The 22,724-nt window shown below is 34.5% G+C and overlaps 1 protein-coding gene across 3 annotated transcripts in view; it reads left to right on the forward strand.

The window, feature by feature from the left end:
- Positions 1-22,724, forward strand: part of LOC109047701 (STE20/SPS1-related proline-alanine-rich protein kinase-like) — a 58,327-nt gene that overhangs the window by 21,110 nt on the left and 14,493 nt on the right. For 2 of the 3 annotated variants that reach the window (XR_006160865.1, XM_042764291.1), the window contains exons 11-14: positions 4,604-4,726; positions 5,385-5,414; positions 11,221-11,277; positions 12,858-12,919. Coding sequence is in view for 2 of the 3 variants with exons in the window: in XM_042764291.1 (XP_042620225.1) it covers positions 4,604-4,726; positions 5,385-5,414; positions 11,221-11,277; positions 12,858-12,919 (272 nt within the window). In the remaining variant the exon portion in view is untranslated. Of the gene's footprint in view, positions 1-4,603; positions 4,727-5,384; positions 5,415-11,220; positions 11,278-12,857; positions 12,920-22,025; positions 22,335-22,724 lie in introns of those variants that run through there. The other variant, XM_042764292.1, reaches the window with a different exon arrangement.

Genomic DNA, 22,724 nt, shown 5'->3' on the forward strand with positions numbered 1-22,724 from the left:
TACATTTTTAAATAAAAAATGACTTTGACTGAGATATAATTTCCTTGCTACATGACAACAAAATATCTTCCTGTATGTTAATTAGACTGCTTTTTTTTTTCATTATTTTCATATATTTTCATTATTTTTGTTAATAATAAAACAAAAGATTAATAAAATTTTAATATATGAAAATATATTTTAAAAACTGCTTCAATATAAATGTAAATAGTAAAAGATTATGATTGAATTATTATTATTATTATTATTATTATTTATTTTAGTCTTTTAATATGATTTATTTGCCTTTTTTTCAGTCTCCAGAGAGCCCTCCTAAATATAGTTGCCTTTCTGACCCACAAATATATATGATAAATACCATGTATCATAAATTAATTGTTACATTTGAATATCAGTTGTACATCATAGAAGAAATTCAGTTCAGTCTCTATGATTTTTAATTCAGTTTGATGTACTTTGAAATTACCTCTGCAAAATAAGAAAACTCTGATTGATGGATAGATGGATGGATGGATGGATCTTGATCTTCCTGGTCGAGATTGTGTCATTTTGAACAGCGGTGGGGTCTTATCTTATTTCTTTACTTATGCCTGTAATATTATATTCGATTTTATATCTGTGTAATTCTTTTGTGTGTCAGGTGAAGTTGAGGTGTTGTGGTTTGTGTCCAGTAGGGGGCGCAGCATCTCTGCAGTGGACGCATGTGTTGACTCTTATGCTGGAGCACATTATTTTGAGTTATTTTTAGCTGATATTTTAATAATCTCTTATTATTGATTGCTGAGTTATACCTGCTGCTGAATTAAAAATATAAATCAGAACATCTAGCTATAAAACCATCTTTATTTCTCTCTTTTCTGGTGTGACTAAACATTTACTCTATATTGCCAAAGCATATAAAGTATGTATACTGAAGTGCAGAAATATAAGGTGAAGTAAATAGAGATGAAGGGAGATTATTTCTAAAGAAGACATTCTTTTGCTTTGTTTTTCTCTTTAAGCATTGTAACGTCTGCATCACAATTCAACAATTACAGACTTTTAATGAGACCTTTTTGCTTTATTTCAATCTCCACAGCCACCTATACATATATGAGTTATCAGGCACCCAAAATTATCCAAATTAATTTTAATTCAATAATTGTAAACATCAGAGAAGGTTCAATTCATCATCTGTATGAACTGATTCACACATATATTTTAATTCAATTAATTAATAAAATATTGTAATTTGCCCTAATATATATATGTATGTATGTGTGTGTGTGTGTGTGTGTGTGTATGTATGTATGTATGTATGCATATATATATATATATATATATATATATATATACTGGATAAATGTACATATTTTTAATCACATTGCTAGACATTGCTTTTAAAGTTGTCATTTTATATATATATATACACACACACACACACACACATATGATGAAGTTTTAAGGATTTATATACTGTAAACATCATAGAAGCTATTTAATTAAATTCAGTTTTATTTATTTTAATTTTCTAATTTGCCTGGGCAAAATAATTTGTGCCAATTGCCCTAAAAAAACTATGATTATAAATAATTCTAAATAATGCATGCAGAAATACATTTTATAAATAGATTAAGATATTTCTTTAAATATGATTTCTAAAGATGTTCTTTTGTTTTTCTCTTTCAGTGCTGTAGTGATTAGTTTTGTGTAATTAAATGTCTGCATCACAACACTCGATTGCACATTACATTTTCTAAGAGAGCAATTTACCGCTGGCTATTTGAGTTTACATAATGTCCCTAAATGGGAGCGAGTGTGTGTTTGAGCGCTCCGTGCCGCTGACCCACTGGTGTTATTCATAAGCACACAGCCCGCAGGTGCAGTTTGTCATCATGCGCTGATGTTTATTTGCTGCTTTGTTTGTCTGTGTGTTATTTTGAAGATCCCGAGCAGAGGAAGCAGCACACAGAGGATGCTGGGAAATGGGTACATGTTATCTCACTCGCAGAACGCTTAGTAGTTCTCGCCTCTAGACGTATGTGTGTCTGTGTGCCGTGTTTCACCTCTTGCAGGTCGACTGAGTTTCTCGATCAGGCCAATCTGATTTTGTCAATAGCCTCTCAGAACAGAGCAAACTTCAGAAAGTGTCATTGATTGGACGCTGTCTGATCTCCACAGTCTAGTGCCTCATATTTCACAGACATCCAGAGGATTTAAGGTCTTCTGTGCCGCTTCTGGGATTAAATGGATGGAACTAGCTATAACTCTAATAGTCTTGTGTAGTAGCAGACTTTTGAATCTCCCACTTTAGATCCGAAGAGTTCTTCTGACAGACATGAAAAGCGTTTGTTTTAAAAAGACTGTTTTTAATTGATCCGGTTACACTTTACAATATATGGTTCATTAGTTAACATTAGTCAACTACCTTCGCAGAGCAATACTTCTACAGCATTTATTCATCTTAGTTAATGTTAATTCTGACATTTACTAATGCATTATTAAAATTACAAGTTGTGCTTGTTAACATTAGTTAATGCACTGTGAACTAACATTAACAAAGATGAATAAATACTGTTGTACATGAATTGTTCATTGTTTGTTCATGTTAGTTAATACATTAAGTAATGGTAACAAATGACATCTTATTGTAAAGTGTTACCATTTTTTTTTTTTTTTGTTGATCAAACCAAATTTGTGATAGGGCTGCCATTGCTTAGAGAATTGTCATAAAAATCATTATTATTTTCAGTATTTTCTAGTTATTATTATTATTTTTTTATATAAAAATGTGTATATTGTGAATATAAATAATATTTCATTCATAAATATATATATATATATATATATATATATATATATATATATATATATATATAGTTGAATATTTTATATTAATAAACATCTATATGTCTACATCTATAATATACTCGCACACACATATTTATTGTACATAATTCATTATAAAAAACAAATGTATTGAATTTAAATTACTTTGAAATTTGTTAATATAAATATATATTTTTTAATATTTTTTTTTTCAAGTAAATACCATCACACAGACATAACTCAAAAACAAATGGATATGTAATTCACTTGCTACGGATTGCTTCATCTTTCACGTTTTAATGTCACTAACTTGGCAAACTTTAGCAAGTGACCAGTGTTCATTTTGTAAGCCTGGCCTGGTACATTGTAAACATTAAATTGATTTCCTGTTGAACAGATAGTTAAACCTATGTGCTCTTATTCTGGGAAATTGTGTAAAGCCAGCCGATCAGATTAGAGATTTCCAGACTGAGAAAAGGCTTGTCTAAATGACAGGAATTTAGGGATGTTTTTGAGCAGAATTGCATGGTTTCTGGAGTCGAGCTGATCCCCTGATTTGCTGTACTTCAATGGATGTTGAGATCTTGTGGGCCAGATTAAACCTTTAGCGTGTTTTGAAAGATGTGTCCTGCTGAGAAGAACAGATAGTGGAATATTTCAGCGCTGGATACAGACACTGAGCAGACCTCCAAAAAGCTGGTCTTTTGGTTGAAGTTAGATGAATTAAAGCTCACTTCACTGACCCAGAGAAATAAGCCCTGTAACTCCAGCACAGACTATATCTGACACACTCGACCCCTGCTGATGCCGAAGCGTGACGCTGTAGAGCACAACAGAAGGCTTCTGAAAGTACAAATGCCATTCATTTCCTCCATAGAGAAATTGATTTTTAACAATCATTTGTAAACATACCAAGTTGGACCTAGCGTGAGCTCTGAAGTTGGTAAACAGTCATATGCTTTAGTAGAAACAAGTGTGTGATTTCAGCTTATATAAATATGTTATTGTTAACATAATATTAATCAATTAAAAAATACACCCCCCACACACACACAGTTAACATAATTATACTGTAAAATAATTATAATAAATATTTAGTATATTTAAAAATGTTTATATTTATAAATATACATTTATTTATATATTTATATAATATGAATAATATTCAAAATTGATCGTTCATTATTAAAAAATATTTAAATATACATAATATTAATGCAAGATTTATTATTATTATTATTAAGATTTTTTTAGATTTTTTTAAATGATCTAAAAAAACAAATGTATCATTACTTTCGAACTTACCACTCTCAACTTAATTTTATATTTTGAATTATATCTATATATATATATAGATATATATATATATATATATAAATAAATAGATATATATATATATATATAAACTTTTACAATGCTCAACCTGTTAATATTCTGTAAAAATATATATAGATATTATTATTATTATTTTCTTTTATTTTTTTCTAATTCGATTGCATTTTATTGCTAATTTGATGCTTATGGGATAAGTAGGTAATTTTTCTTATGTTTCATTGCCTACTTTTTAATTTCTGATTTTTAGCATTTTTGCTTCAAATCAAAGGTTGTAATGTGCTTCATCTCAGAGCTGGTTGGTTTGGTTCTAAAACTCTTTATATATACAGTATTTTGAAAAGCTTATAGAGAAAACGAATGAGAAAAATACTTTCAGAACCAAATCTGCTGGAAAAGCGTGCAGTCACTGCTGTGTGCACACTACGGTGAGACTGACAGCGTGTCCTGTTCACACTCGCAGGTCAGAAGGGTTCCGGGGTCCAGTGGTCATCTGCACAAGACCGAGGATGGAGACTGGGAATGGAGTGATGACGAAATGGATGCGAGAAGTGAGGAGGGGAAGGCTGCTGTCAATCATGGAAGGGTAAGCGTGGCTTAAAGGGATAGTTCACCCAAAAATGCATATTTATAAAAATTGTTTATTTATAAATATGTTTAGAATATCTATTATGTTGAATTTATAAATTTTTATTATCGATAAAATTTAATTATGGTCTGTTTCTCACTCAAATGTATCATTTGTCTTCAGAAGATTTAATGCATTCATTTAGAAAAATGCAAAATGGAAGCATTTTCACTAGTAGTCTCAGACTTTTGGACCTTACTGTAAAAATAAAGCCTTCATTATGTGTTAGCGTTTAACCCACATATGAAATTTGAAGAAATGCACTTCTCTGATGTGTTTCACCTCAAGCTCTCTTAATATTTTATCATAAATGCTCCATACAGGTTACGCTCACCATTTGATCAAAGCCTAGGGGCTTTTTTCACTCAGAAATGTGGAATATATAATGCTAAAACGTCTCCGACAGGAAGGAACAATCAGAGCCCCCGAAGCGAAGCGTCCGCAAATCAGCGGCTGCTAATGAAGCTGGAGACGTTGTTCTTGTGTTTATTGTTTATTATGGAATGCAAATGAGCAAGTGCTGATTGCACACCCACACAAATAGCTACATCTGTCTGTCGTACTTTGTGTGAGAGCGAGAACATAATTGAATCCTGTCTTGTTATTGCTTTTGCAGTCACGCAGGGTCAAAGATGAAAACCAGCATGTAAGTTACAGTCATTCTCTTTTTTACCTTTCAGAATGTTTGTGTTTTAATTAGCTGTGTGGGGTAATGCATCGCTGCTTTGAGTGTGTCAACATGTAATCAAAACTGACCCTTTTTACTTTACGTAATGCACATTACCCGTTTTATAGTGGATGATTCATCAGTGCAAGAAAATAAATATTTGTCTTTCATCAAAACTTGCTGCATTTTTGAAACAGCATACTTTTTCAGCAGTACAGGCTGTTGGTCAAACTTGACCAGTAGCCAAATAGGTATTTAGTCATTGTTTAGGTTGTTGTTGTTGGTAATGCAGCCTTTATATAATTTTTCTGATAGTTAAATATTGTTAATTTGCACTGTTGTTTTGTATAAGAAAAATGAAACGCGCAAAAACAGACATATGTTGAAAGAGGGACCTGAACATTGTTTATAGACTAGAATATCATTAAAAACTTGGATGGACTCTTTGGTTCAGGCTAGAATACAACCAACTCGAAAAGTTTGTTTCAAAGTTCCAGAAATGGAATGAACAGCCTTGTGTTCTCATCATGACCAATTTACAAGAGCTACATTGGATAAATGAACCGAAAGCGAAACGTATCCTCGCTACTCGTTTGGGCTACGCAGCGCAGAGCGTTCATCTGCTCGATCTCGATCACGCGACACCGTTATACACAGCGCTGGGAGATACAGTGAAGAAAGCAGTCGAATTCGGCACAGAATCAATAACATCTCTGTTAAATCTTGTGAGAAGCATTCAAATTCAGCGCAGAATTCTGTTAAAGCTGATATCAGAACAAACGCCACTGATGTGTAAACCAGGAAAAACATTGTTCAATAAACGCAAATCACCACCATTTACCATGGATTTAACATAGTAAAACTACAGGAACAACTTGTGTTAGAAATGGTCTAATGTTTTTGAGTGTTTTTAAATGCTTCACACAACTTTTCCCAGCACTTCAAAGCTTTAAGTATTACTGAATTTGACGGTTATTTTTAATGTGACGATATTTATTCATCCTTCATAGGTTTCCCTCATTTATAAATCTAAAAGTTCCATTATGTAGGAAAGCAAACACTTATGTAAAAATGAAAAAAGCTATTAAATTAACACTAGTTGATGGCTGCAGAGATGTACTTATAGGCAATTTCCAATCCCTGATATATATATATATTTGTATTTATTAAATTATATTTAGACATTATGAATGACAGAAATAAACGTTAATTTTATCTGCATCTCAACTACATAGACAGAACATCTGGTGTGTACTCTGATAAACGTCTCAGAAGCAGTTTTACATGCCTTCTAATAAATGTCTATTTGACATCTGACAGGAAACATCTTAGAGACATATTGCATATGAGCAAGCACTCTTAAAAATACATCTTGCATATGTAAATGCAGGCATTAAATAGACCTCTCCGAGATGTACATGTGTGATTAGGGTGAGTGCTTTACTGTCAGGTGCTGGTGCCACCTTCTGTAGAACTTAATGACACTGGTGCTGGTTTTCCTCAGATGTTAGTCTGGAGCTCTACAATGTTCCTCGAAGTCAGAAAAGTCATAACAGTGTTAGAAGAATGTTGTCTGTGGTATATTTTCACTGCAAAACAATAAGAAATGCCGTAAATATCACCGCAAATTTTGAGAAAAGCCGCAGCAAAATCAGTCATTCTGGGCCGCAAAAATCAGAAAAAACTTCTGCAAAATCCTGGAGGGACTGCCTAATAAAATGCGTAGAAACGCCCTGATAACCACCCAAAATACACTAGTAAAATGCATAGCAACACCCTGGTAACAACCTAAAGCACCCTAGTAAAACACATAGCAACGCCCTGATAACCACTCAAAACACTCTAGTAAAACACATAGCAACGCCCTGGTATCCACTCAAAACACTCTAGTAAAAGACATAGCAACGCCCTGGTATCCACTCAAAACACTCTAGTAAAACACATAGCAACGCCCTGGTATCCACTCAAAACACTCTAGTAAAAGACATAGCAACGCCCTGGTATCCACTCAAAACACTCTAGTAAAAGACATAGCAACGCCCTGGTATCCACTCAAAACACTCTAGTAAAAGACATAGCAACGCCCTGGTATCCACTCAAAACACTCTAGTAAAACACATAGCAACGTCCTGATAACATCCAAAGCATTCTAGTAAAACACATAGCAACGCCCTGATAACCACCCAAAACATTCTAGTAAAACGCATAGCAACGTCCTGATAACCACCCAAAACATTCTAGTAAAAGACATAGCAACGCCCTGGTATCCACTCAAAACACTCTAGTAAAAGACATAGCAACGCCCTGGTATCCACTCAAAACACTCTAGTAAAAGACATAGCAACGCCCTGGTATCCACTCAAAACACTCTAGTAAAAGACATAGCAACGCCCTGGTATCCACTCAAAAACACTCTAGTAAAAGACATAGCAACGCCCTGGTATCCACTCAAAACACTCTAGTAAAACACATAGCAACGTCCTGATAACATCCAAAGCATTCTAGTAAAACACATAGCAACGCCCTGATAACCACCCAAAAACATTCTAGTAAAACGCATAGCAACGTCCTGGTAACATCCAAAGCATTCTAGTAAAACACATAGCAACGCCCTGGTAGCCACTCAAAACACTCTAGTAAAACACATAGCAACGCCCTGATAACCACCCAAAACATTCTAATAAAACACATAGCAACGTCCTGGTAACCATCCAACACATTCTAGTAAAACACATAGCAATGCCCTGGTAACCACCCAAAACATTAAACAAAAAAAACACTCTAGTAAAACACAAACAAACAAAACACTCTAGTAAAACACATAGCAACGCCCTGGTAACCACCCAAAACACTCTAGTAAAACACATAGCAACACCCCTGGTAACATCCAAAACATTCTAGTAAAACACATAGCAACACCCTGGTAACCACCCAAAACACTCTAGTAAAACACATAGCAACACCCTGGTAACATCCAAAACATTCTAGTAAAACACATAGCAACGCCCTGGTAACCATCCAAAACATTCTAGTAAAACACATAGCAACACCCTGGTAACCACCCAAAACACTCTAGTAAAAACACATAGCAACGCCCTGGTAACCACCCAAAACCACTCTAGTAAAACACATAGCAACACCCCTGGTAACATCCAAAACATTCTAGTAAAACACATAGCAACGCCCTGGTAACCACCCAAAACACTCTAGTAAAACACATAGCAACACCCCTGGTAACATCCAAAACATTCTAGTAAAACACATAGCAACACCCCTGGTAACCACCCAAAACACTCTAGTAAAACACATAGCAACACCCTGGTAACATCCAAAACATTCTAGTAAAACACATAGCAACGCCCTGGTAACCATCCAAAACATTCTAGTAAAACACATAGCAACGCCCTGGTAACCATCCAAAACATTCTAGTAAAACACATAGCAACGCCCTGGTATCCACTCAAAACACTCTAGTAAAAGACATAGCAACGCCCTGTTATCCACTCAAAACACTCTAGTAAAAACACATAGCAACGTCCTGATAACATCCAAAGCATTCTAGTAAAACACATAGCAACGCCCTGATAACCACCCAAAACATTCTAGTAAAACGCATAGCAACGTCCTGGTAACATCCAAAGCATTCTAGTAAAACACATAGCAACGCCCTGGTAGCCACTCAAAACACTCTAGTAAAACACATAGCAACGCCCTGATAACCACCCAAAACATTCTAATAAAACACATAGCAACGTCCTGGTAACCATCCAACACATTCTAGTAAAACACATAGCAATGCCCTGGTAACCACCCAAAACATTCTAGTAAAACACATAGCAACGCCCTGGTAACCACCCAAAACACTCTAGTAAAACACATAGCAACGCCCTGGTAACCACCCAAAACACTCTAGTAAAACACATAGCAACACCCCTGGTAACATCCAAAACATTCTAGTAAAAACACATAGCAACACCCTGGTAACCACCCAAAACACTCTAGTAAAACACACCATAGCAACGCCCTGGTAAACATCCAAAACATTCTAGTAAAAACACATAGCAACGCCCTGGTAACCATCCAAAACATTCTAGTAAAACACATAGCAACACCCTGGTAACCACCCAAAACACTCTAGTAAAACACATAGCAACGCCCTGATAACCACCCAAAACATTCTAGTAAAACACATAGCAACACCCTGGTAACCATCCAAAACACTCTAGTAAAACACATAGCAACACCCTGGTAACCACCCAAAACACTCTAGTAAAACACATAGCAACACCCTGGTAACCACCCAAAACATTCTAGTAAAACACATAGCAACACCCTGGTAACCACCCAAAACACTCTAGTAAAACACATAGCAATGCCCTGGTAACCATCCAAAACATTCTAGTAAAACACATAGCAACGCCCTGGTAACCATCCAAAACATTCTAGTAAAACACATAGCAACGCCCTGGTAACCATCCAAAACATTCTAGTAAAACAGCATACATTTTAATATAATAACAAAATTCCACTAGTTGCTTATTAGCATGCATATTACTAGCATATTGGCTGTTTATTAGTACGTATAAAGCACATATTCTTCACAACCATATTACACATCCTTAATCCTACCCAACACCTAAACTCAAGAACTACCGTGCTAACTATTAATAAGCACTAACTAGGAGTTTATTGAGCCAAAAGTCATAATTAATAGTTAGTTAATAATGAGAACTGGACCTTAAAATAAGGTGTGACCGTAAAATTGCATAGCAACACCCTGGTAACCATCCAAAAGACTCTTCTAAAATGCATCCAATGCCCTGGCAACCACCCAAAGCACACTAGCAAACGCATAGCATTGTGTCTGTATTTAATACTTTCATTCAGCAAATATTTATTACATTGATCAAAAGTGAGAGTTAAGACATTTATAATACTACAAAATATTTCTATTTTAAATAATACTGTTGTTTTTGCACTAAAAAAATGTATCCACAAAGTTTCCACAACATTGATAATAACAGCAAAATCAGCATTTTGGACTGGAGAAATTCAGCTTTGCATCACAGGAATAAATATCATTAAAAAATATATTTAAATAGAAAACAGTTATTTGAAATTGTAAAATTATTTCACAATATTACACTTTTTACTGTATTTTTTTGATCAAATAAATGCAACCTTGTTGAGATTTCTTTTAAAAACATTAAAAATCTTTTTAAAAACGTTTGACCAGAAGTGTTTGTGATATACAAAAGTAAAATGGGTCGCGATTCCCGTTTCAAGTTGACTTTCAGTTTTCGCTACAGCTAAATTCTTAGTAACTGTAAATGCTGTAAATGTGATCTCACAGACACAGGGGGCTTGACTGACTATGTTTGGCTGTGAATAGATTTAATTAACGACTGAAGTATCGTTTGATCATTTAATTGAGAGTATCAAGGGATTGAGCTGTTTGCCTAATAAACTGCGTATTAAATAATTAACAAGTGTGGCCTATTCGACCGTATTGGACAAATAGCAATTTAGCAGCACAAACACAGATCTTATTTCCTACTGTCTCTGTGTGTGTGTGTGTGTGTGTGTAGCCATGCTCCACTCATATTTTCTCCCACTGGATTACCAAACGTCATGACTTTTAGCTCAGCCTTTGAGCTTGTAGAAAACCCATTTCTCCAGCCACTGAAGAAGCGTCCTTGGAGGGAATGAAAAGAAACAGTGAGGGGTGGAGAGATGTCTTTCTGTACCTTCCTTCGCTCTTAAGCACTCCATTTTTCCTCTGCAGGGTGAAGTGAATGCTAACTGTCTCCCGCTAGAGGACCTGTCCATTCAGCATCCCCAGGTGAGGCCCGGCCGGCGCTGACAATGTTGCTGTGATTTGTCTTGATTTGGTGGCCCTGACGCTCTGTGCTGTGAGGCGGCTGGTCTCTGGGCGGTCTGGACATGACCCTGGGGGGCTGACTGGCCTTGAGGGAGCCTATTAAACTTAATATCTCAAATAAAGAATAAGAGTGGATGCCTGCTGCGGCAGCATCTGAAAAAGAGTCTCTGCTCCAAAACCTAGTGAGCCATCTGTGCAGGGAACATTTTTTCGAACACAAAGACTGTTTGAAGTGGTAGCTTCTTTCAGTTGTATTTATCCTTTGTGAAGAAGGCAATCACATGATGCACTGCTATGGGATGAAATTAGACTCAAAATGATTAATAGATGCACGCATGTGCTGCATAAATTTAATCATTTTGAGTCTAATTTCATCCCATACACTGCAGTGCTTTTTTAGTATTATTTATATACTATAACAGTTTTCATAAATATTTTAAATGAGCTTTTATTTTTTTCAGTTTTCATTTTCATTTTTAGTACATTTCTTAATGTTTTTTTTTTGTTCAGTTTTAGATTTATTTATTTTAATTTTTTTTTACAGTTAAACAGTTTTCTTGTGCTTCATCTTTTGTTTAATTTTAGTTAATGATATTATAACCCTGATGCCTTGTGATAAAGATGTTGAACAAAATGTGAGAAAATTATTAAATAAATTTAATAATCCAGTTTATTAAGTTAAGGATTCACCAATATTAAACTACTGATATGGCTAATGATTGATAAATGACTGTTATTATAATGTATGCTATTGTTTTTCTGAGTGAATAAACATTTTAACTAAAAATAAATCAGTTTAAATCTTCAAGTGGGTTTTGGTATCAAAACTTTGTAATATCCTGCTTGAAAAATGGACATTAATTTTAAGATTTGCTTAAAATTATTATTAAATTAATTACTATTAATTATAGTATTTATTAATAGCTTATATTTAGTTTTCATTTGAATTTTAGTTTAATTATTAGTAAATTTGTTATGGGCTTTTGTCATTTCATTAGTTATATATAGGATTTAATTCATTTTTATTTCAGTGTTAGTAATTTTAGTACTTCATCTTAAATTTCAGTTAATTGCCAGTACAGCATTTCTAATTTTCATTTAGGTTTTTAAGTTTTACGTTTTTCATCCAATATTTTTATTTTATTTTATTTTATTTTATTTTATTTTATTTTATTTTATTTTATTTTATTTATTTTATTTTATTTTATTTTATTTTATTTTATTTTATTTTATTTTATTTTATTTTATTTTATTTTATTTTATTTCAATTAACAAAAACAGTTTTTAATTTAGTGTTAGTCCATAACAACACTGACTTTTTATGGAAATAAAAATCGCGGTATGTACTGTACAAATAAATAAATCGGCCAACATAGATATCCTGCCTAGAGTCATTTTGCTTCACATCTCCAGTACACTTATTTCCTCAAGACCTGTGTGTAGACAGCAGCTTGTGCCATGTAAAGATCTTTGAACCTCAACGTCCAGAGCACTTTGACATTAGCAAGTAACTAACCATCATGTTGTGTGTTTCTGTCCAGGTTCAACCGTTGGAGAAAACCTTGAGCGCTCAGGGAGCAGTGAACATGGTCCTGAGGTTAAGGTGAGCGAGCTCATTGCCGTTTCTCTTTTCTCTGTCCCTCTTTGTACTTCTTTTATGTGGAAAGAGCAGCGTGTTGTCTGCATAAAGTGGCCTGGTATCACAGTGTGTGTGTGTGTGTGTGCTGCTGGGAGAAGTGTTTGTCTCTTTTTAAACAATCTCTTTCACTCCGTCTCTCGCCTCATGTTGAAGTGCACTGTGTTAATGCATTTTCTCAATCGCCCTGAGTTAGCGTGGGAAGCGGTCCTTTAACCCTGACCTCGTGTGTGCATTCTCCTGCCTGAATTTGTGTTTGAGTCCATGCAAAAGACAGACGACAATCTGTTCTCAGATCACGCATAAGACCAGAAAGCTGAAGTGACTGTCTGACAAAACCATTGCGAGAGCATGGTTGTTTTACTTATTTAAAGTTGGCATTGTGAGGCAGCTTATCGACCCAAGAAAAACATAGGACAGGACTTGAGTTCATTCGTCAGCTGTTGATTGGACTGTGAGAAGTGAGCATTACATACCAGAATGAAGGTGAATGTAAATATGAGTCAGTCATCATATTACAGGAAGACCAAGTTATGACATTTTGATTGTCCAATATGAATCGTTCACAATAAGAACATTAATAAATACAATTCAATTTTGATGTCATGGGGACTTTAAAGTCACAATGACATGGAAGTAGTGACAGATCTTTCTTCCTGATTGTGGGGTACATCAGTGTAATCATGTTTATAATCATATTCCTGCATCATATTTGCTTAATGAAATCCAGTACTTATTTCTTAATAATGCTGGGGTGCTGATTGCAGAAACAGTTTTGCTCTACCAAATCACACTTTCTCACAAAATATGATGGATTTTGTAGCATTTTTGCTTTTGACTACCATTTGTAAAGTGAAGAAGTCTTATATTTTCCCTTAATCAGCAGAAAAAATGCCATAAAAATATATGATTCCCATCTTCCTCAGAGCCAGGTTACAACTACTTCTTCAATTCTGATTTTCACGTGTATGAATGATTCCGAACACATTATTTTATGCCTAATCCTGATTTCCAATTTTTCTCCAGATTGTAAGTTATATGATGCATTTTGAATATTTATTTTTGTATTTACTTTTGACATTTGACGGCTTTTGTTATTTTTTAAGTGCATTAAAACTGATCCATGTATGTAATTTGAAAAATAATTCTTATTTTGTGAAAAAAGTGATGGAATTTCTTTTCTTTCATCAAATAAGGAAATATTAGGCATTTTTGCAAATCAGCATTATTATCATTATTAATTGATAAAATATTAGTATTGACGTTTTTTGTTTTCATGTAAATCAACAGGCATAATTAATGTTCTCAGTCCAGACATGTTTATTATTGTTGATGAACCTAATGAATTAATTAAGAAAACTGGATTTGCAATGACCAATCAACTGAATCAAATACTGTAGAAAATCATTTCATAAGGCTTTACAGGTTTTGTCTTATTGGTCAGGTCTTTTTGAAAAAAAAAAAAAGACGACTTAATGACATTTGTTGATTATCACAGGTCTAGGTCAAAGGTCAGCAGTCATATAACACAAACATGAGCTAAAAAATGACCCTGTTTACTTCCCTAATGAAAATTTTTGGTCTTATTATGACCAAATCATTAATTGTCTTTAAAATATTGAATTAAAATGTATTTTTAAGGTGAGTTTCCATTTCCAGTGATGGCCACAGGGGTTATGAGTAATATTAACTATTAATAAATAAGCATTGCTTCAGCAAACTCTTATTCAGTCTGGCTCTATTTTTTTATTTTGTCCACTCAACTCCCAAAAAAGTTAGCAAATTTTTTGCATTGAATTTTCTATATCACACAAAATTGTGTCACATTATGGAACCAAAATGGGCTTTTTTTTAATTTTGTTTTAACATAATGTGGTTCATAAAGGGCTAAATATTTAGCTGTTTTAATTAATGCTTTTAGTAACCAGTTAGAGTGTAGTACTCTGTACAACACATTTTGCCCTTTAAATCTAGCAGAACTTGGGTTTTTCCCACAGAATCGGCACAGAAAAAAAATGTCTACAGGTTGTGTGGTTCACAGGCGTGTTCACAACTAATCATTACATTGAAATCTTTCTGTCTTTCAACCAATTACCCTCAACAGCCTCAGTTTGGAATGACAGAGAGAATGAAGTGTATGAAGAGGCTTTTTCAATTATCGCCTTTGAAGCTTCTAAACAACATTGATTCAGTGCCAAAAACGGACACCTAATCAAGCTGCACGGACATCTGAGTTTGAACAGAGAGAGAGAGAGAGAGAGGAAGTTGTTGTAAACAGATGCAGGAGAACAGAGACGAATGGCTCGCATCCATTTGCACAGTGAGGTCAGCAGCGGGAGCAGGTGTTCGGCTCATCAGAACGGATCAGGATAATGGGTAGGAAAGCAAGGGATAGACTTGTTTGTGTGTACTTGCTAAATGATTTCAAATGACTTTAATTAACTCTGCAAATAATTCTTGACGTAAATATACACAAGAGATTCAGTGAACGCACTGAACGGATAAGCTGTATGCAAACATTCTCTTATGATTACCTGTCCAAAGCTGAGATTGACCCAGGATGATCTGAATATTTGGCTCGATTATGCAATCAATTACGGTTGGGTCTTTGTTTGGCGGTGTGAAACGGTTGGACTTTAATAATGCTTGTATAAATCTACAGACCTGGTGCAGTGGAAATGTTTCCACTTGATGCCACCTAAATACACAGATTAAAGGAATAGTTCACCCAAAATTGAAAATATGCAGAAAAGTCACTCACCCTCAGGTCATCCAAGATGTAGAGGAGTTTGTTTCTTCATCAGAACATATTTGGAGAAATTCCATCACTTGCTCACCAATGGATGCTCTGCAGTGAATGGGTGCCGTCAGAATGAGAGTCCAAACAGCTGATAAAAACATCACAGTTATCTGCAAGTAATGGATTTGTAATAAAGAAAACCTATCATTGAGATGTTTTCAACTTTAAAAGGTCGCTTCTGACAATTCCTCTATCCATGATATTGCTTTCAGTGAAAAGTCTGAATCAGGAGAGAAACCTGCACAGATCAAGTGAAAACAACTCTGAGCAAATATGGTGGATTTTGTTGATTTTGATGAACAGAGGGTGGACTTTCTCACTAGAGGAGGCGTTATTATTATTATTAGCGATGGTCAAAAGTAAAAATGCCTTGATGGATTTGTTTCTTACAAACGCACAGTTTTTGGCTTCACCAGATGTTAATTAAAGGACTGGAGTGGTGTGGATCATTGTGATGTTTTTATCAGCTGTTTGGACTCTCATTCTGACGGCACCCATTCACTGCAAAGCATCCACTGGTGAGCAAGTGATGCAATGCTACATTTCTCCAAATCTGTTCTGATGAAGAAACAAAATGGCCGGAAGTTGAGTACATCTTCATTTTTTTTGTTTTTTCTTCTCTATTTCTTTATGGTGAAGTATGAAAGTGCAGAATTACTGTCTGGCTGATCACAATGGTGGCTTGTTTAGCAAGGAAAGATATTACATTAGTTTCCTGATATTTTGATTTTCTTTGAAATTGAAACGCAGTGTGAAATCTCTGGATCCCATCACGAAGCGTACAGAGGCATGAGTCTATAAATCTGGGGTTTATTGGGATTCAGCTGGCAGAGAGAAAAATGTCTGTGTTTGATAAGATAATAAGTGATGTGTGGAGTGGCTTGGAGAGAAGGGCGAGAGAGAGTGAGGAATTCTCAAGAGAGAGAATGGATTTCTAGATATTACTCTGAATTTAGATCCTATTAATTTCTCTTTAGTGCCATCTGAAGAAATGCCAGTGTGAGAGACGAAACCTGTGCAAGAAAATACTCATTAAAAAAAAATCAAAAAATCAAAAGGAACAGTAAAGCCTTTTACATTGTTACAAAAGATTTCAAACACTGTTCTTTTAACATTGATAATAAACAAGAAATGTTTCTTGAGTAGCAAATCATCATATTAGAATTATTTCTGAAGGGTCATGTGACACTGAAGACTGGCGTAATGATGCTGAAAATTCAGTTTTGGTCACAGGAATAAATTACTTTTTAAAATATATTACAATAGAAAACAGGTCAACTGTAATAATATTTCACAAAATTAATGTTTTTACTGTATCAAATAAATAAAGCTCTGGTGAGAATAAGAGTTTAATTATGAAATTATATGCATATATAACATAAAATAAGATAGTTTCAAAACAAAATTGTGTCTTTACAATAAAAGTCAATGGACTCAACAATGTTGTTTGGACCCCATTCACTTTCAGATTATCACCTTTGTGTTTCACATCTGAAATATGACAAAATCCCTCACATTTCACAAAATGCATACAGGTTTGGAATGACATGATGGTGAATAAAAGGAGACAGAATTTTCATATTTGTGTGCACTATCTCTTTAAGACAATTCCATTCTTTAACCTTGGTAAACACTGCAGTGAACGACCTCTCGTGGCTTTTTGCTTTATTATAGTAGCACACCTTTGAAAATAGAGACAATATTGGACAATAATGTGTTTTTGATTAGCTTTTGCATTCATGTTGATATATTATTCATATAAATGAGCCTCAAAGACTCTTTTTATCCTGCATTCTCATTTGAGATAATAGTGTTGAGTTTGTCTGGGGAAGTTTCTCAGCACAGAAGCTGGTCTCACTCCCGTATGTAATAGGGTCTGACACAAACACACAAAAACACACACACACACACACACAAAAACACACAAAAGAGCACAAAAACACACACACACACACACACACACACACACACACACACACACACACACACACACACACACACACTCACACTCTCTTCCATATGTTCCCTAGACCCCTATCCAGTACACAAAGACCTTGCTCTCCAGAAACAGGCCAAGTGGAGCGAGAGCTCAAGGGAGGTGTAATTATTCTAACCTTGACATGTAAATTAATGCTTAAGTCCAGCATTACTCTCTGTTCCTGCTGCTTGACTCTCAGTCTAGACTCGTAGTTTTACAAGACCAGATCTAATGATCCTGAGTGTCTTGATGTTGAGGAAAACTTTGGATATTGCATCAATATTAGAGGCTGTTTAGGGTTTGCTGATCAGATAGTGGATCATTATAAGAAATGGTTGATTTTAGAGGGGTTGTTTTAACTCGTGCTGTAGGGTTATATCTGTCTGTCTGATCAGTGACATTTCATGGATTTTAATACCTTGATACCACAAAACAACTATTTGTTATTGACACATACTTTTATGTAAAGTAAAATGTTATTATGAATATTATCAAATTAAATTAATGTTATGTACAGTAGTCTGAGTGTTTCTCAATTCTCAAGTAAACATTCCTTTAGGTTTTTTTAATCTAATTATTCAAGTCAGTGATGAAGAACAAATAAATAAATGAGCAGTCAGTGGTTTTCTCTTTTCCTTCTCAATATTGTTGATGAATTCATTTTAATAACTAAACAGACAGCAGCAGATCTGTTAGGATTCATGTAGACTGCCGGGTCTGATGTTGAGATGCATCAGCACAATGTTTACATTTACTTAATAATTATTTACATTAATGTTGCCCATTAAGGCACATTCAAACAAGCTCTAATGGATATTTGAGCATTTGAAAGCAGTCGTACTTCATGCTTCTGATACTGTAGAAGGATTATTACTTTTTTTTTAACCTGTGTTTTTTTACTGTGTTTATTTAGTACCCTCTACAACTTCCATATTTATTTCTCTCATGCATTTTTCTATAACCATTCTGTGTTCTACTTCATTGCCTCAGGTTAGTCTCAAACTCAACTTAACCTTAAGCTAATGTCCACTCACTCCCAGTGGATGTGTTTTTGGTTTTATTTTCTAGTTAGAAGAATTGTGTGTGATCGACTCTCCCTTTGTAAGCCGTAGTGGATCTGAGATAATAGCACCAGAGGAACGCTGAACCTCATATGTGTAGTCTTCACACACATTTAATCAACTAGTGGTGTTGTTATCCGGCCTGCTGGCTGTGAAGGCATTTCTACTGTCGCTCTGGCTCAGATCACGCTCAATGGTTTTAGCTCAGTCCTGTCAGCTCCCATTACCCAACAATGAGGCGTTTGGCCGATCATCTCTGACAGCCTTTGTGCCGGAATATGATACGGATTTGTCCCTGCCTCACGACTTCGCAGGAGTTTTACTCAAAGCTCTTTACGCGCCACTAGTGTGTAATGAAGCTCCGGAAGCGGAAAGCTGCGTTCGATTTGATGCTCTGCGCTCAGGCCTCTTTATGGAGGGTGAATTACATTTGGCTTCATTTCACAGTTGCGAATTCAGAGGGTTAGGTTGTGTTTTTCTGACAGGCAGTCTAGTCCAGCACTCTTAAAGTGCTTTCATGACTCACATCAGGGTTTCCTTGTACATATATTAGGGCTATCGATTTTACATTTACATTTGAATAATTACTTATGGAAATGAAAAAATACTCACTGTGATGTAGCCTACAGAATGCATGTTCTATGCCACTAAAATGACCATATATGCCCCTGTGTGAGTTTTTGTCAAATTTAGCACATGATATAGTTAAGCAATATCACTCGAGCAATGAGTGCCATACCAGACGAGTGCAAATATGTTAGACCTATTGACTTTATGCAAGTTCAATAAATAATACTGTTATATTTTTAGAGGCAATATTGTCTGTTTTTCCACAATTTTACCAAGGAAAATTTTACCAATAAAGCCACAGTAGACTAAAAATTTTAATCGCATTACTATTCAGGATTTTTCACGATTATTTGATGAATATAAAGTTCAAAAGTGCAGCATTGAAATATAAATCTTTTGTTATACATTATAAATTTCCTAATTTTTCACTTTTCATCAGTATACCACATTCTTGCTGAATAAAAGTGTTATTTTTCCCCGAACTATATATATATATATACCTTCTAAATAAACAGTGATCAGATGACAGTGAGTCAATGATGAGAAACAGCAAGTAAGCATTGAGAAAATATTAAAAAGTGATCAGGAAACCTGTTTGAAAACAATCGGTATTATATTATTTATATTTTTATTTTGTGATGCTAGTGGTGCAGAAATTAAACAGTTACATGTACAACCCACGAGTATTTATTTATTTATTTTTAAATATCAGCCAGGTGAAAATTGTAAGTGTGATCACTTAAAAAAAGTGCTAGGTTACCTTCCATGATGCTTATCTTAGCAAACACTAAATGTTAAAAACCACAGGAATAAAAAATGGAGATTGATGCGGTGGAGATTGGGATGCATGAATTTTGATCCAAAGTGCACTTTATGCACAATTTATCAGGAAAAGTTTTACAATTTGGTGTGATTTGCATATTGCACTCTTAGTTTTCCCGCACACTTGGACGTGTCTGTTTTAAAACAATCGGTCTTTGTGATTTAGGGTAATCAGTAGCAAACTCAGCTTGAAACCTTTTGATTTGTGAGACTACCATCCCATTTTTCAGACCAGACAAACTGAACAGAGTGAAACCTCATTAGAGCTGGACTTTGAATTAAATTAACTCCCTCAATTAAAGTCCTGCTCTCATTAGTTAGCAGCTCTTTAAAGCAAAATGAAGTGCACAGAGGGGAAAAACATAAATGGTTCTTAAGTTAACTGTAACTAATTGTTCTTAAAGGTATTTTTTTTATTATTTATTACTTATTAAAAAAGTTTTGCAAATGAAAAATGAAGAGTTTTGAATAATATGTTTAAAATGTTGTGCAATCACAAAACTTGAGTCATGACCATCCAAATACTATTTGCCTTACCACGCTAATAACCCTATCATTGGACACTCTGGGTGACTGCTGGTTGGTTATTTTATTGGGTGAATTTCTTGACAACACTTCAAACAAAAAAAGAAAAAAATATATTTTGCATTAAGAAAATTGAGACCATTTTTGGCACCTTAAAGATAGCATGCATTGTACATTAAGAAACCTTTATGTATAAAGCATTAAAGAGATTCATTATGTACATTTTAATGCATAATATCTTTTAATAAATAACTGTAACCAAAGTTAAAATGCATTTTAAAGTTTGCAATTGAAAATCATACAAATGCATAATAAACTGCAATAGAAGGCACAATTAATGCATAATTTTTTTTTATACATTACCCTTTTTATACATTGTATATGAAGGCTTATAAAGTGTTACCAAGATATTTTACATTGTTACACCACTTTTTTACATTATATTATTACTTCCGTGACAATTTTACACACACACACACACACACACACACACACACACACACACACACACACACACACACACACACACACACACACACACACACACACACACACACAAAATGTAAAAAATGAACTTAAATGAACATGCTGTTAGGTGCAAATACTTTATTTTGTACTTTGCACTGATGATGATCATTGTGATAAAAATGTATTTTACCAGATTCATGATGTACATTTAAATGCATTATATATTTTCATAAAGTTATGAAATTATATTATTTTCAGATTTATTGTTACAACTGAATATGGTTGTCTTAATGCATTATACTTTCTAAATATGTAACAATGAATAGAAAAGTATTATAATCTATTATAACTGTGGTTATAATTTTTCATGAGATATACAAATGCATTACAAGGTGCATTAATTTACAAGTCATATTTAATGCATTGAAAATGCTTTTATACTGCGTTAAAGGTTTCAAATTATTAACCAGATATTTTACATTATTGTTACTTATTTATTTTTACATTATATTATTATTATTGCTTCTGAGACAATTACACACAAAATCTCAATATTATGTTTTTTTGGTAAGTAATTTTAATAGCATGTTAATATTTAAGCATAAAGGCAGAACATGCTATTAAAAGTAAATATTTTTTTCTTTTGTTTGTTTTGCATTGATGATAATTGTGGTGAAATGTGCTTAACTGTCATGAAAATAATATTACAATGTATATTAATCCTAAAATGCATTGATTTATTTTTAACCTAAATATAATTCCATATTTTTTAACTTTTGATTTTGGGGCTGAAATGAAACCCAGGCATGTTCTTGCCAGAGCTCTCACCCTGTTTGTCTGGTTGTTAAGGTCTTTTACAGTCAAGTGGTTGTGGAGTTGATGTCTCCTGAGGGAAATGAGGGATATCAGATCAGTTAGATGAGAACCAGAGGCTCCCATGAGAAGAAAAGTGAGAAAAGAGCAGCGGGATGCTGATTTCCTCTGGCCACAGGGTGAAAATATCACCTCGAGCCAGCAGGAGACAAGTGTCAAGTATGTGGGCTTTCCATGCCTTGCGGCTCTCTCAGGATTGATTGGCTGGATAACAACAGCAGGCCATACCGAATGGCTGAATCACAGCAGCCTGATGGCCGGCCACGCTTCACGTAGAGTACCGCTGTGTTTTTGGGATTGTATGTGTGCATGGTTGTCTCAAGAGCTTGACCTCCGCAAACTGTCAAAACATAACGACAGTGAGAAAATTGGCTCTAAGATGCCTGTGCTGTGTCAGGTCACAGCCGCTGGCGATGACTGCATCGAAATATCCAGCCGCTGAGGCAGAAGGACAACAACCTGCATTTGACACTTAAAGATGCTGCAGACAGCAGTGTCAGAAATTAGTTTTATTTTTTTTAACTATTCTTATTATCAAGAGTCAATGTTTGTTCCCTGGAACTGATACTTTTTACCTTTTCTAAAAGCATAAAGTGAATCTCTTTGTATCTTATTTTCTTTTTTTTTTTAAAAATCGTAATAAAATCACGATTTGAGCGTGCGCGATTTCTAAAT

The sequence above is a fragment of the Cyprinus carpio genome, chromosome A9 (assembly GCF_018340385.1).
Source record: "Cyprinus carpio isolate SPL01 chromosome A9, ASM1834038v1, whole genome shotgun sequence".
Lineage (NCBI taxonomy): Eukaryota > Metazoa > Chordata > Actinopteri > Cypriniformes > Cyprinidae > Cyprinus > Cyprinus carpio.